General features: G+C 44.1%; 1 protein-coding gene across 1 annotated transcript in view; it reads left to right on the top strand.

Moving 5' to 3' along the window:
- Nucleotides 1–13460, top strand: part of LOC311307327 (chloride channel CLIC-like protein 1) — a gene marked incomplete at both ends in the record, with an annotated part of 167715 nt that extends 154255 nt beyond the window's left edge. The window contains 4 exons of the mRNA XM_084436122.1: nt 12045–12191; nt 12339–12536; nt 12631–12793; nt 13429–13460. Of these exons, the coding sequence (XP_084292248.1) occupies nt 12045–12191; nt 12339–12536; nt 12631–12793; nt 13429–13460 (540 nt within the window). The remainder of the gene's footprint in view (nt 1–12044; nt 12192–12338; nt 12537–12630; nt 12794–13428) is intronic.
- Between the last annotated feature and the right edge of the window lie 2965 nt (nt 13461–16425).

Below are 16425 nucleotides of genomic sequence, written 5' to 3'. Positions count from 1 at the left end.
TGGAGGGATCCTGTTTCGCTGGCTGTCGGCTGCTGGCTGTCGGGGAGGAGCTGCTGGTCTGGTACGGACAGGAGTACAGATACAAGAGCATCTCCTTCGACTAATTCTGGGAGAAAAAGGGCACCGCTAGAGGTAGCTGTCCTCGACTCTCCTTCCCTCTGTCTTCTCCATCTCTCTCTCTCATCTACTTCTTTCTTCTTCTTTCCTTAAAGCTCTCCTCTGTATTTTTCCCATGGTGCCAGCCAGCAGGCAAGACGTGGGCATACAGTGTGAAATTCAGTACACTCATGGATGCAAGATACAGGGGACAGTATGTGATGCACTGCAATGGCGCCTGTGCAAATTGCTGTTATGAGACATGCAAATTGCCAATATTACGCAGGCACGCTAGCTATGAACAGAGTGGAATGCGCTTAGTTGCCATGGAACATGGTAGCTTGACTAAAGTTAAGCAGTTCTAGCTAGCTTATTCTAGCTAACTAAGTTAACACCGTGGGCTTCAACGTATTACATGTTTTCTCTCCTCTCTCCTTTTCTTTTTGTCACCTCTCTCTCTCTGTTGCTTTCCCTCATTCGAGCTCAGCCAGAGGAACCTCTTGCATATCTTTCTCTCGCGTCCACAATCTGAAGTTGTCGTGTGGTTGTGCCGCCCCCCCCCCCCCCCCCCCCACTAGCTCCATATAAACACTCTATACAGTATTTGAACTTGTACTACGTGTGATAATCCTTTTTAATGTTTGTTTCTCTCTCTTTCACTCTCAATCCCAGAAGTGATGTGCCAATTCTCCCAAGATCTTACTCCACAATCACATCAAGAGGAGCCATCACAACCTCTACATCTCTCTGCTAAGGAACAGAGAGATCAGACCAGAGACTCTCTCCTCCTGCTCCTCTTGATCACTCCCTATCACCACGTCCAACACCCCACTCACCGCAGCTCCCGGCCAGAAGCAGAGAGACATTGACAAGCCAAGATCGTACCACTGTGACCAGTGTGGGAAGGACTTCAGGCTAAAGGCTTATCTCAGGACACACCAGCGTGTTCATACAGGAGAGAAGCCATACCACTGTGACCAGGGTGGGAGGAACTTCAGGTAGTCAGGAAAGTTAGATACACCAGCGTCTTCATGCAGGAGAGAAGCCATACCACTGTGACCAGTGTGGAAAAAACTTCACTCAGTCAGGACACTTAAAGATACACCAACGTGTTCATACAGGAGAGAAGTCATACCACTGTGACCAGTGTGGAAAGAACTTCAGGGAGTCAGGAAGCTTAAAGATGCACCAGCATGTTCATATAGAGAAGCCATACCACTGTGACCAATGTGGAAAGAATTTCACTACAGCAGGAATGTTAAAGATACACCAGCGTGTTCATTCAGGAGAGAAGCCATACCACTGTGACCAGTGTGGAAAGTACTTCACTCAGTCAATAAACTTAAAGATACACCAGCGTGTTCATACAGGAGAAAAGCCATACCAGTGTGACCAGTGTGGAAAGAATTTCACTACAGCAGGAAAGTTAAAGATACACCAGCGTGTTCATTCAGGAGAGAAGCCATACCAGTGTGAACAGTGTGGAAAGAACTTCAGCGTGTCAGGAAGCTTAAAGATACACCAGCGTGTTCATACAGGAGAAAAGCCATACCAGTGTGACCAGTGTGGAAAGAATTTCACTACAGCAGGAAAGTTAAAGATACACCAGCGTGTTCATTCAGGAGAGAAGTCATACCACTGTGACCAGTGTGGAAAGAACTTCACTCAGTCAAGAAGCTTAAAGATACACCAGCGTGTTCATACAGGAGAGAAGCCGTACCAGTGTGACCAGTGTGGAAAGAACTTCACTCAGTCAAGAAGCTTAAAGATACACCAGCGTGTTCATACAGGAGAGAAGCCATACCACTGTTACAAGTGTGGAAAGAACTTCAGCGGGTCAGGAAGCTTAAAGAAACACCAGCGTGTTCATTCAGGAGAGAAACCTTACCACTGTGACCAGTGTGGAAAGAACTTCTCTATTGCAGGAAGCTTAAAGATACACCAGCGTGTTCATACAGGAGAGAAGCCATACCACTGTTACAAGTGTGGAAAGAACTTCAGCGGGTCAGGAAGCTTAAAGGAACACCAGCGTGTTCATTCAGGAGAGAAGCCTTACCACTGTGACCAGTGTGGAAAGAACTTCTCTATTGCAGGAAGCTTAAAGAAACACCAGCGTGTTCATTCAGGAGAGAAGCCATACCACTGTGACCAGTGTGGAAAGAACTTCAGGGAGTCAGGAAGCTTAAAGATACACCAGCGTGTTCATACAGGAGAGAAGCCATACCACTGTTACAAGTGTGGAAAGAACTTCAGCGGGTCAGGCAGCTTAAAGGAACACCAGCGTGTTCATTCAGGAGAGAATCCTTACCACTGTGACCAGTGTGGAAAGAACTTCACTATCTCGGGAAACTTAAAGAAACACAAGCGTGTTCATGCAGTTCATCCAAGAGCTACACAGAGTTCACTGAAGTCTGCCTCAACAAGGACCCCATCTTTGTAAGCAATAGTGTTTATGTGTGTGTGTTTGATATCAATTTGATATAAAATTCACTTTTATGATCTGAAAATCATTAGTTTATATTCTGAACATCTTTATTGTCCCTGAAGGGCAACTAGACCAGCGGAGGCTCGTCCATTAAGGTAGGGGAGGACAGTCCTCAGTTTTTGGAGAGGAGAGAGGGATTAAAATATAAATATATTAATTTATTTATTTATCATTAATATTTCATATTATCCCAGTTTGTTCATAAAGCAGGTTTTCCCTATGGATAAAAACCCATTATTGAAATTCTAAAGCTCCAACAGTGACATCTATAACATGCAGCTGGAGGACCCATAGATATCTATGGAAGGGAGGAATTCCTCCCTTGGACGTGTCCTTTAGGGGTCTATCAATGTAATGCCATTTTTTCATGCTAATTTGTGATTGGCCAAAACGCTGAAAATTTATCACAAGGGAGGACAGTACTCTGAACAGGATTTAATGATTGGCATTTTGTTAGTCCAATCACATTCCAGATTCCAGATTTACCACAGTGAAGGCCGATTGAGTCGGCGTTGATGTCTGTTTCTCTTCCCTGTGCCATAGGATACTTTTTGTGGGTTCGTAGTTCCATAATATAATGCATCCGAAAGTATTATGGGACATATTATACATCAAACTGTTCGTCTATTTGTCTTGCTTCTAGCCATCTAAATATCTAAGCTGACATAAATACTTTTTGAGCTAGAGCCATCTGAACACGACAGTTCCACTGGCAGGCTATAGCTGTAAACGTAAGCTACTGTACGGCTATGAGGTGCACGTCAGGCTAAAGCATAGGCAGGCGCGCAGATTGTCTGGAGGTGCAAACTGTCAGCAACTCGTCCAAAATATTTCTAGAGACTGGGTCGCAACACCGGATCGGATAAATCCACTGAACAGCCTGGCTCCTGCTTGCGTGAGAAATGATTGCTTTGCGGTGCTTATTCCACACCCAGTGATGGATGGGTGGATGGAAAACTTTTAACTGAATGTTCATATTGTTCTGATAATTGAAGGCTATAGCAACATAAGAGTGGCAGCATTGACAGCAACCCAAATGAGCTAATCCCATAGCTGTACCATTGCTAGCTAGCCATGAGCGAACTGTTGGATACTGCATTTGCTGTGCAAGGTATTCCATTGTCCAGTTGTCAAATCTATTTGCCACCAAACAGTTAGAGCCAGCACACTTCAGTGTCCCCTAATCAAAAACATTTTTCATATATCACCTAACCTCTCCAGCACCTCACCAATATCAATTATTTTCTCTCTTTAGAGAAGAGTACAATCCATTACAACAACTATTGCTTACAATGTTTTATTCTTTTGTAATATTTTATCATGAACATGATAAACAAATGCTGCATGTAGTTAAAGAAAATGTTATTCAGTTTTTAATATGCTAAATTTGATATTTTTAAAGCATTTTAAAGCTGAAATTTCAAATAATAACTGACTGAGGGAAAGTGCCCCCCGGTGCCCATGGGCGGTTCACCTCTCTTCCTCCTGTCCTCCTTTTTTTTTTTTTTTTTTTTGTCACCAGCCGCCACTGAACTAGACATACGGTACAACTACACATACAGAACAGTACATGTACAGTACAAGAGTTTCCACAAAGCCAATCCCCCCCCCCCCCCCCGACTCTTTCTCTCTCTCTTTCTCATTCCCTCTTTCTCTCTCCTCTCAGGTTCACCACCACCTATTGAAGAAGCGATAGATTAAGGAGGAGGGAGTTGAATAAAGAGAAAGACCTGTCGTGGAAGTTGGAATGGACCTGGTTTCTTAGGCCTGGATTACACTACTGCATTTTTCTGCGCTTTCACCTACATTTGTGCCTAGCAATGACACTACCGCAGCCAAAAGGAAGCTCGAACCCAGAGGCCTCGGGATACTGCTGGGGCTATGTTTTAGCGCTCGAAATCTGGAGCTGCGTTCTAGTCTAATAGGCAGATCCAAAGGCTTTTGAAAAAACTATAGGAAAAGGCCTACATTGTAACGCTGTGTTCAGTTCACATTATAACAATCAAACAGGTGATTTACGAGTTTGAGCTATATAGTATCTTGGTGGATACAATGGAAGCGGACTGATCTTTTTTGTTCCCGATCAAATAGTACCTTCATCACACCTGTCTGAACTTTCAAGCACTCCTGCCCTTTTCTTTTTGAATACTATTCTCAATTGAATAATCAAATTCAGTGCAAATGCTCCAATATATAGTCCTTACAATCAGACCTGCAAATTCCCGAGAGTGAAAAAGGTGACGGATCCGAAACCAAGTTATGGTAGGGGGGTCCGAGGGCATCCTCCCCCGGAATACATTTTTAGTGATTTTAATATGCAAATGACGCTTTTTGGAGTGTTTTGAAATAGAATTTCTGTGTGCGAGTAGATACATGGCTCTTGCGAAGCGCATAGTACATCTATCCCAATTACAACCCCAAATACAATTATGTAGATGTCCAGATTCACAGTTGAAACATTTTAATCAGAATTTCAATGTTTCCTTTTCCCTAAAAAGAGAGAACAGATATCTCATAAAAAGTTAGTTATTTAAGCAACCAAACAATTACTTTTATACACATTATTCTCCCTGTTGCCTCTCAAAAAAAAAAGAACCAACCTCCATTGCCTGAAATGCAGGAAAGAATGAGACAGGGAGACATGATAGCTTTTAGGGATGCTCCGGTCTGATTTTTTTGGGCCGATACCGATCACCGATTATTTTCCTCAGGATCGGCCAATACCAATACCGATTTATGAAAAAACCCACAAAAAACGACTTATCCTCTTAGAATGGTCTTACCCATATTATTGTATCGATATGATGACACTGTCTTTGCTTGCATATTTTTAGATTAAGGTTGCCCATTATTATCCCTTATTAACTGATAGGCCCTCCAAATATTATTCTGTATATATCAGATTCAGTAGACTTCATACTTCAGTATACAGTATACGATTCGGACCAATGCCAAGTGAGTAAAAAAAAAAAAAAGTTGTGTTTTTGTTGTGTAATTGTTTTCCGTGACTTTTATTTTGGAATTCCTTGAAAGAAAGACATTTCGTTTCTGCTTGAGGGGCAACTAGTAGTGTTCTCTATCCTAATTTTAAACCCCAAAAATATCCAAACTACAGCTGATCAGAGATTTCGTTAATAAGCGATTAGCAGCAGCAGCAGCTTTGGAGATATTTGGGCTGTATAAAAAAACGCTGTATGAGGAGATCCTGGGAGAAAACTTGCGCAATTGGAATGGATGTTGGACGCTGTTGACATGACGTTTACGGTATTCAACTGGAGATCAAGCAACGTTACATCCAACAACAGGATGTGTATTTATACCCTCGTCTGCTGTGGTTAGTTACTATTTCACGTTCTGCATTGACCCACCACTCTATAACATTTAGCTTGTAGCATCCAAGTTTGTACTTATATCTATGCCAAGCTAACCAGTTAGTATTATCCAATAAGGTTTATTCTAGCCTGCATCAAACGCAGTCACTCTCCCCTCATCCCCCACCCCCCTTTTTGGAAAAGTCCCCCGGATCTGCACGATTCATATGAATGACCCAATTGACAAAAAAACGACGATTGTAGCCGAAAGGCGACAGTTTGTTTAAGTCCTTCATCCATTCCCTCACGATATAGCTCCCATATTACGACGAGACTTGAAATGTGCACCAGACATGGAACAAAAACTGGGATGGAAATGTATTTGTTGGTGACTGTTGGTTGGATGGCTGGACAGCTGCATTTTCAACTTTTCAGTATGTTTTTTTCATAAACCTTTTTTAATAAACATTTTATAACCTGATAGGTACTCTAGGGAGTTATTTTGTGTGTATGGGGGTTTGTGGCCGAATATGGCTCATTTTCTCAAAACTCATATCTTAAAAAACTTTTGGAAAATTATCCCGAAATGACACTGCTGATGAATCGTAGCATCTCCTTAATAATCAGAAAGATCAGACACAAGAAGACAAAGAACGTTCAGCTTCCAGAACCAGGTCAGGATTGAAAAAGGTCACATCAGTCTCAGGACCATCTTGTCATCTGTTCTCCCAAGGTGTGGAGACCTGGTGAAGCCATAGGCGAAACGCGTTGTTCGTTTCTTTTAATTAATAAAAGTACGGAATTACCAGCCTTGTGTCGCGGTGACTCCTTCCTACTTGAATTATCGGATTATCCTGATTTCACCTGCACCAAGAACTGAGCGAGCTGTGCACGGGGCACCCACGTATAATTAGTTTATACTATACCGTCTTCATCTTCCCAACCTTGTCTCCCGGTCTGTGAGAGCATTTGCAGCCCAAACCCAGAATACCACCCCCAGACTCCGTAACCCCTCTAACCTCATCTATCCGACTGTCTCAACTCATAGAGAGAAACCATTGAAGACACAGTGGTGACCCCGACTCGGACTGCGAGGAATCTGGGTGTGACCCTGGATGACCAACTGTCATTTTCCTCACATGTCACATCCGTCACACGTTCCTGCAGATTCATGCTCTACAACATCAGGAGGATTCGCCCTTTCCTCACTAATGAAACGGCGCAGGTACTCATCCAGGCCCTGGTCATCTCCCGCCTGGACTACTGCAACTCCCTCCTCGCGGGGGCACCGGCGTCAGCCATTAAACCTCTGGAACTTGTCCAGAAAGCTGCTGCTCGCCTGGTGTTCAACCACCCCAAATTCTCCCACACAACTTCCCTCCTCCGTTCCCTACACTGGCTCCCTGTAGCGGCTCGAATCCAGTTTAAAACTCTGGCGCTAACCTACAGGGCAATGAAAGGAACAGCCCCCTCCTACCTCCAGGCCATGGTCAAACCCTACATCCCCTCCCGACCACTACGCTCTGCTACCTCAGGGCGACTGGTTGCCCCGTCACTCCGAGGCTCCTGCGGTCGATCGACACGGTCACGGCTCTTCTCTGTCCTGGCCCCGCAGTGGTGGAATGAGCTGCCCACTGATGTCAGGACAGCAGAGTCGCTGCCCATCTTTCGTCGCAGGCTCAAAACTCATCTCTTCAAGAAGTACTACAACAATCCTCCCACCTAAGCACTTATTATATTATATTGCACTGTACTTTAGACTGTGATTCTTGCACTTTGCCTTCAGCACTAGATTATGCTCTTAGTCACTTGTTTGTTTTAGAAAGAGGATGTACTTGTGAGTTCTGGCAAGTAGTAGTACATTGGCTCTTCCTACGTTAAATGCAATTATTGTTAGTCGCTTTGGATAAAAGCGTCTGCTAAATGACTGTAATGTAATGTAATGTAATGTAATACCACCAAAACAGATGACTAGTCTCACATTATTGACCAGCCTTGTGAAGTCATCTGCCATCCCCAGAGGCACTGCAGCTGAGCTTTAAAAGTTAAAGTACAATGTTTGAGCTGAATGTTTGAGCTGATATGCACCAGCCCAGAAAGCCCTTTTGGAAAACCTTCAGATTCCAAAATCTTGAACAGCTCAACTGCAACTGTTTATGAAAAATCTCTGAAAGCCTTCGAGCTGTGTGAGGGCATTGCCAAAGACCTGGAGAAGAGATGTCACCCTGGGGCTAAGGTGCGCCCCTTCTCAAAAGTCCCTAAACACGCTACTGGTGAGACCAGCATCCATCAGACTTCCAAGGCCATGGACAGTCCTTGATAGATAAACATTCAGACACATTCAGTCAAAAGTACAGGCAAGGCAAGTGCCCACACAGACAACGGCCCCTCGCCTGCCTAGGTCACATACTGCTTTGTCTGAATGTATCTATGCAGGACCAATAGGACACAATCTATTGCCATTAGTGTACTACAGTATAGTACAGTGACACTGAGAATGGTGTACTGTTTTTGTTTTACTGATACTAGGACCAGCAGGGTTTTCACCAGGTGAGTTGATACCTCTAGGTGAGCTGATACCTCTCTAGGTGAGCTGATACCTCTAGGTGAGCTGATACGTCTATCAACCGTCAGGCTTTTGTCAAACCCATAGGTTGGGTGTCTGTGGGGGGATGTTAGGAGTAACACCTATGCTTGCATTCTCAGAGAAGGATCTTGAGGCGTCCCCTAGAGTAGGCTACGCGCCTGAGGCTGTGCCAATACAGGCTGAGTGTCTTTGAGCAGCACGCCCGCTCTCCTGTGATCTCTAAGCGGACGGACTCTAATTGTTGCTTGTTTCACAAGAATGTCCTGGTTATCGGCTTGCCTCTTGACTCTGCCAGCTGAGCTAGATGTATTATGATACAGTATTAATCTTTGATCAAAGGGTCAGTGACATTAGGGTACTGATACATGGAGGCAACTAATGTCAAAAATAAAGTGCTTGTATTTTAACTTTTCTCTCGCATCAGATATATTTTTTGTCTGCCATTGTTTTCAGAAATGTTTGGGTTCTTTTGGACTCTTACATTTTTTCACTTCCTTCCACTGCTTCATTGACACAAAGGGGTGAACCGTCATTGGTGGGCAACATGTTTACTGTGTGTGCACTCGGGTCGGACTGGAGGCCGGTGGGGGGCGGTGCGGTGCTCTCCGGGCTCTCCCTCTACACGCCAGTCCAAACCCCGAGTCTCTAGGAGCCCCACACAAGGAGCTGGCTTCTCTCAAAGTTTTGTTTTTGCTCTGTGTGCTCATTCGCCTTATTCACCTCAGCTGCCATATTGGTCAGCCTGATGTAATGAGGGGTGCGGATGCGGAAGTGCCCGTTAATGTTAAAAGTTTGCTGTAAAAACACATCAAGAAACAAAATAGTCAAAATAACAGGCTGAATACACTATCGGGGTTACAAACTCATCATTACCAGACCAGAACAGATGAGTTTGTAACCCCGATAGTGTATTCAGCCTGTTATTTTGACTATTTCGGTTCATGAAGTGTTTTTACAGCGAACTTTTAACATTGAAGTCAACGGGCACTTCCGCATCCGCACCCCAGACTGACCAATATGGCTGCCAGGTGAATAGAGCGAATTGCCGCTTTGAGTTCTTTCCTTCCGTGTCTCTGTGACCATCCCACGTCAAGATATGGTTGTTTCAATATGAGGGCAGGGCCCTCTGGCGGCCAGACAGTGAAGCGCATGTGGACGGCGGTCCTCCACCACCGCCACCATTTATGCCATTATAGTATAGATTCTACCTTTGGAGAAAATCCTAGCATTGAGGGATGTTATTATCAATCTACATACTTTTGTTTATATTTCAGTGTGACATCATCTCTCTCTGTTCCAGGTGTTTGTGGTGGTGTTGATCATAGTGGTGATCATCTGCAGCGAGATGTGGTCGGCCGTGTCCTGGTTCATCCAGTTCAGGAGAGTGTTCGCCATCTGCTTCTTCATCAGCATCGTATGGAACTGGTTCTATCTCTACAAGGTGAAATACTAATGCTCCTTGTTAGGCAGGGGAACTACAGCTATCGAGTCAGTATGAACAGTGGCGTGCACAGATATTTTGGGGGGCAGGTGCTCATCTGCGTGGCGATATGTTGGCTCGTTTCGTTTACTTGTTACCTGGCTGGTTAGCTGTCATCACTCGGGCACTCTGGATGGGGAAAGGGCAGTGGAGGAGTAGCGCGCCTCCGTTGGTGGTATTGTGTGTGTGTGTGTGTGTGTGTGTGTGTGTGTGTGGTATGAGGACCCTTGACTGTAGGGATGTAAAGATAACCGGTATAATGATAAGCCACGATAAAATGCGATTACATTTATCGCGATTAAATGATCATTAAAGCCGTTGTATATGATCATAAGAAACCTTAAAACAGGGCTGCATTTTTCCTTTACTACTGCTTTAAGGAACAAGGCAAGCTACCTAGGCTAATAGTTTTGCCAGTAAACTCTGTTCGGGCAAGAGGAATGCCTCATGCAGTTGTCTGATCGGACAAGTAAAAAATGAATATGATAAATTGGCCTTGTGTTGCTAACGTTACGTAACATTATCTGAACGTACAGTTTGAGCCGAAGCGGAGCCTGCTCCATTTGTGCTACGAGCTGCTGTCTGTCAGTCAGTCAGCCTTTCAAGCGAGCGTTGTCAAGGAGACATACACCACAAGCGCGAGTAGCCTAGGTTCTGCAACTTTCGTGCGAGTCAGGCGCAGCGCTGCCTGATGGATTGTGCGACCGTTTACACTAGCTTGCGTTAACGTTCCTCCAGCCACCTAAAAAGTGCCAATCACAGAAACAGAAAGAGCAACAAATTATTAAGGAATGTTTAAAGACTAGCTTACCTTTAAAAAAAATCTACAGCTGCTGTTATAATGGTAATTTACAATACATCTGATTAAAATATGTCTATAAATCATATGATTTATTAAGTGCCTGTGTGGGTTTACTGTTTTATCCCGTCCAGTTACATGTAATTAATTACATTTTAAGCTCTAGGACTTTACCAGCCATCTTTATAGGCCTACTCTTCAGTTAATTGTTTTTCTTAGGCAGAGGCAGGGATTGTGGTAGGAGAGGACAGGACTTTGGCACAGGCACAGAGTGAAGGTACAGTTGAGAGAGAAGAGGAGAGAGAGGTTGTTCAGAGGAGCGCAAGAGAGTAGAGAGGAGAAGGAAGGGGATAGGAGAGAGGAACAAGGGAGGAAGAAGGGCAGTCTCCGATCCCCCGCTTTGGTTTTGAAATCGGACTCTTTTTTTCACACACCACCACACCAAGAGATCAGTTCCACAGGAAACACTGGCCGTGTTTGATTACAGTGCTTTGAAAAACTCATTGTAAATATTGTCCAGTGATGAAAATGGCCTTTTCAGAGAAATGTCGTGGTTTAACCTGATCCTGTTAGCTGTTTCTAATTATGATGTTGACCCCTGAATGTGGTTGTCGGCCGGAGTTTTCCCTTCGCATAGACATACACCCCCATCGGAGATAAAGATGACATTCCATGGTTGGTACATTCTATAGACAACAGCAATTGTTGTGGTAAGATAGAGACCTGGGTGCCGAGGCGGCGTAGGCTATCTTGGCTACAAGGCCGTGGGCTGCAGGAGAGACCAGACCAGTCTGATCAGGGAAGGGGGGGGGGGGGGGGGGGGGGGGGTGGAACGCCCCGTCTTTTGTATGCTATAACCTTCTGTAATAAACAGCTTTTGATTGTCGCTCAAATCCCGTGTTGGAGAGATTCATTTAGAATACACCTGGAAAAGGGACACTGGACTGTGTGGTATTTGTGAGACATTGGGTGCCGTCTTTTACTGAAATCAAAACATAATGCAGAGCTGAATAAGGACATAATAAATAAAAGACAACGAAAGTCAACACCAGCATCAACCAAAGTTAGCAACAGATGCATTATTTTAATATTTATGCAAGCAAAAAGTGCATAGTGCTGCTGATTTTATTTGTGTTTTTCAATATAAAACTTGGTGAAATGATTTCACTGTCTGATTTATTTGTCATTTTCAGCACATTTTAACAATGCCACGATACCACTGATAACCCTGATAATTTTGGTCACTGTAATCATGATGTGAAATCTCTCCTTGACTGTCTGTGCAGGCCATCTCTGTCACCATCACCACCTTCATCACAGAGCCGCTGAAGCACATTGGCCAGGGAATCAGTGAGTTCCTCAGAGCGCTCCTCAAGGACCTGCCCATCACCCTGCAGATCCCGGTGCTCATCACCATTGTCCTCTCCATCCTGGTAATGAAACATGAGAACCAGCACTCATGGAAACACACTCAAGTCATATTCACAACACACAGCCTCGTACAGTTACATGGTCATTAGTCTGGTATGGTCGTACAATCTCACCGTTTGGTCTCATTCAGTCATGTTCACTGTTCCCAGGTGTTCTTGGATGGCAGCGTCCAGGCAGCGTTCCAGCACAGCATCACAAGGCCTCTGATGGGGGGCCGTAGAGACCCCCCTCCCCCGGCCGTGGAGCAGCCTCAGCCCCAGTTTGCGCAGCTGATGGGAGCGGACTATGACCCGCTGGCGGGGGGGGACGCCCCACGACACGCCCAGACGCCGAGCCCACCAGGACAGGCAGGAGAGGAACCTCCGGCAGAGGAGGCCCAACAGGGTCCGAGAGGAGCCCAAGAGGGTCTTTGTGGAGACACTGGGTCGGAATGCTGACCAGCGTTTCAGCGAGGACGAGGCCGACTCTTGGGAGAGGCGGGAGGGCGCGCCCGACGCTGAGCGGCCAGACGGTCACTCGGACGTGGAGGAGAGTGACCCTCCGACCGCAGAAGACGAAGAAGTCCTAGAGGACAGGCGGGAGATGGCGAGAGCTGCTGCTGGAGGTGTAGCTAGCGGTGTAGCTAGTGACTCACAGGCCAAACCTGCTCAGGTTCAAACCAAAGCTAAAGCCTCTCCAGCTAAAGATAAACCCAATGAGGACAATGTGTCAGCTGACTCTGTAGAGTCTAACAACCAGACTCGGAGGCCGATTGAGAAGCGGCCCTCGCCAACAGCACGCAGGAATGACACACAGGCAAATATTTAATTCGAAATGTTTATTCCATTTATGCCTTGTATGCAATTACAGTAGTACGAACTACTACTTTGTTCAGTTGAAGGCTTAGTGATGTACATCTACGGTTCCCCTTTGTTTGTTGAAATGCTACAGCACTGTACAAGCACACATGGGATGCTAATTCAGACGCTTCATAAGTTGTTAAATAACAGCTTATTTCTTGTCATCAGATTTCTCAAATCACATCTGGCTTTTGGCATTTCTCTCCTCCATGTTTACGTCTTCAGAGGTTTCATGCCATTGCGCTTTTGTTTGGCTGGTCAATCTGCCTGCTCCCTCAACATGTCACATAAAAGCATCACCTGCCGTATTTGTGAAGGATTTGAAATATGGCCTCAGAACAGAAACAGGATTCTAAATTTGGTTGGTTCAGTGTTTTCCCAAATATTGCTCTGTTCTCAGTATTCTTCGCAGGTGCAGGAGGCCTCATCTGAAGAGAATACTTCTACCAATTCAGGGGAACATGTTTTTAAATGTAGGCAGTAGTGATGTACCGGAACAGGTCCTGGTCAATGTTCAAGGAGTATTAAAATGTATATAATTCCCTTAATGTGCAAATTGTGAGTTATTTCAGAGATGCTGACTCAATGTTTTTAATTATGCCATATTATTGGAACATCCATGATTCATACAGTTGAAACCCTTAAATATGTTTGAATTTTAATGTGTTTTAGCGGTTGGGGAAGTGCTTGGATTTTGAATCAAGGTCTTGAAAGTGATTGGACTTTTATAATATAAGTTAGCTTAATTACTGTCATAATACATTTTCAATCTGATCAAATTAATTCATTGAGGGTGAGGAAATAAACCAGTCGTGGAGCCAGTTGATTGCTTTTACCTAACAGACAATAAAATAGATCCTCCCTGATTCTCTCCCTCTCCCTACTTCCACCTGTCCAGAAATGTCCTGGAATAATAAAAAATATGGAATTTTGGTAAGAGGTGGTCACTGACTCTGGCTCTGTAGGAGAGAAGGGGGTCATTGCCAGATCATCTCACCTGGGAGAAAGATTTGGCGGTGGTCCAGAAGGAGGAGGAGTGGATTGGAGGAGAACAAGTCTCTCTGGGTCTGTCTCAGGGGCGTAGATTCACTTTTATTCCCATGGGTTTTTTTTTTTTTACCTCAAAGGGGCCCCTATCCTGTCTGTCAATCAAAAATATGTTTCTAATAATAAATTCCTTAAACTAGCCTATTGAATTTATCTTAATATGTACCAGCTGAAACATATAGCTGTGATATACTGGAGCTATATAAACTTATTTCTACATAAGAACGAGGACCGGGGATAACAAAAGACGTGTTCTTTATTATAAAGACGAGACCAGACTAAACATGACACAGCACTTCCAGGCATCAACTGCAGTTACGTAGTCACCAGTAGGCCTAGTATGTGCTAGAACTCCACAACAAATAGTATAGCCATACTAATATAAGACAAATCACTAGGCTCAATAGGCTATACGGTATTTTCACTCAATTCGCGAGGTAACATGTCATGGTAATGGCTATAAACCTAATAATCCAATGTAGGCTACTCGCAAATGTCTCAATTATCCCACAGTGATGAATAAATTCAACATAATTATAGAGATGAACAGAAAGTATGTGACAAAAATCTGACTTTGACTTGATATTTTGCTGCTCTTGCACCTCAGCAGTAGATGATGCTCTTAGTGACTTGTTTAGTAGATGATGCTCTTAGGGATTTGTTTAGTAGATGATGCTCTTAGTGACTTGTTTAGAAAGGAGCCCGTGGAGCCAGTTCTACCGGTATTTCCTGGGCGTGGTGATGTGTGGTTGCAAGGCTCCCGTTCCGGACATACCCTGCCCAGCAACCGAGGGGAGGGGGGGTCGAGTCATAGCTCTGCCCCTGGATGACCATGCGTCATCGTTAACGAGGCACTTAAAGAGTGACAGAGGGCAGAGTGAGATGAGACAGAGCGCCGAAAGTAATGAACAGAATTGTAGTTAGCAAAGCAATCTAGAAACCTGGTTATAAACACAGCATTCATGATACTAACCCCTCCCCACAACCACCACATGTACACACACACGCATGCAGGCACACACACACACACAGCATGGTTGGACATAGATTAAAAACATGTTTAAAACAATATTCAAATGCTATTTATTGCATTCTTAGTTTAAAACATGATTGTAGAGTAGATAGCTGCTTAGCCAGCCAAATGCTGGGTTTGTTATTTGGTCCTACAGGTACACAAACTGAGTTCTCACTCTCACTTGAGGTATTGCCACCAGCACTAGGGAGCTGTTAGTAACAGCCTACAAGATCAAAACTATGAGATTCAAAAGTACAAAAGTAAACTATAAATACATCCATTAATAATAGTCAAATATATCTAAAGGTTTTTCTTTCATAAATTTACAAATGAAGAAGAAAAAGCTAGAAATGATTTCCCTCCTCAGTCGATAGTAAGATGAGGGACTTGTTTTCTCTCCCTCTGGAGTGAAGAGCACCGTGCTGCTAGGACTGGAGACTTGGGGGAAATTAATGAAGTGAGAAAATAAACAGAAATAGTTCAGTTTGAGCCACTTCTATACGTACAGTAATACAGGGGGCTGCAGCCAGGGCCTGGAGGAATGACCGTTACTAATGCATATACTCTGACCTGATCATGAACATGTGATAGAATGCATAGATAGATATAGATACATAAATACAGTAGATATTATGTCTTTCATCTAGATCAGTGGTTCTTAACCTTGTTGGAGGTACTGAACCCCAACAGTTTCATATGCGCATTCACCGAACCCTTCTTAATTGGAAAAATAAAATAAGATTTTTTCAAATTCAAAACATAGGTATATATTTTACTGATGCACAAAATGAACCGTGCATCAACATCACTGTGTTCAAAGAACAAAACCATCAAAACATGATTTTCACACAAAAACAAAAACATAATAATGAATATTTACTGCAAATCAGTGTGACTTCTGCTGTTGCCTTTCAGAGACCAGTTCAGAAATGTGCAGCTTCACCATGGCAAGTGCCACTCTCATGTCATTTTCGCAACAAAGTCTGTTCCTTTCACAATCACACGACGTACCATGACGACAGTCACAAGTCGACTACTGAGCGCACCAAATTCCCTGCAGCACAGATAGGTCAAGCGATGTAGCGTGGTCACCTGCAGCCAATGATGGCCAAGCGGGGCGTGTCATCACGAATCATATGAGTCGGGTGTGTCTTGACCTCCGCCGAACCCCTGAGACTGACTCACCGAACCCCTGGGGTTCGATCGAACCCAGGTTAAGAACCACTGATCTAGATGATTATGAAAAACTTGAACTGTACCTCAGAAAAGGAACTTTTCACTTCATTTGTAAAGCATGGGACAGGAGAAAAATACCTTTTTTGTTTGAATTGTAGT

The sequence above is a fragment of the Borostomias antarcticus genome, assembly GCF_949987555.1.
Source record: "Borostomias antarcticus genome assembly, chromosome: 3".
NCBI classification, from domain to species: Eukaryota; Metazoa; Chordata; class Actinopteri; order Stomiiformes; family Stomiidae; genus Borostomias; species Borostomias antarcticus.
The sequence above is the reverse complement of the archived record's forward strand: the minus strand, read 5'-3'. Positions and strand labels throughout refer to the sequence as shown.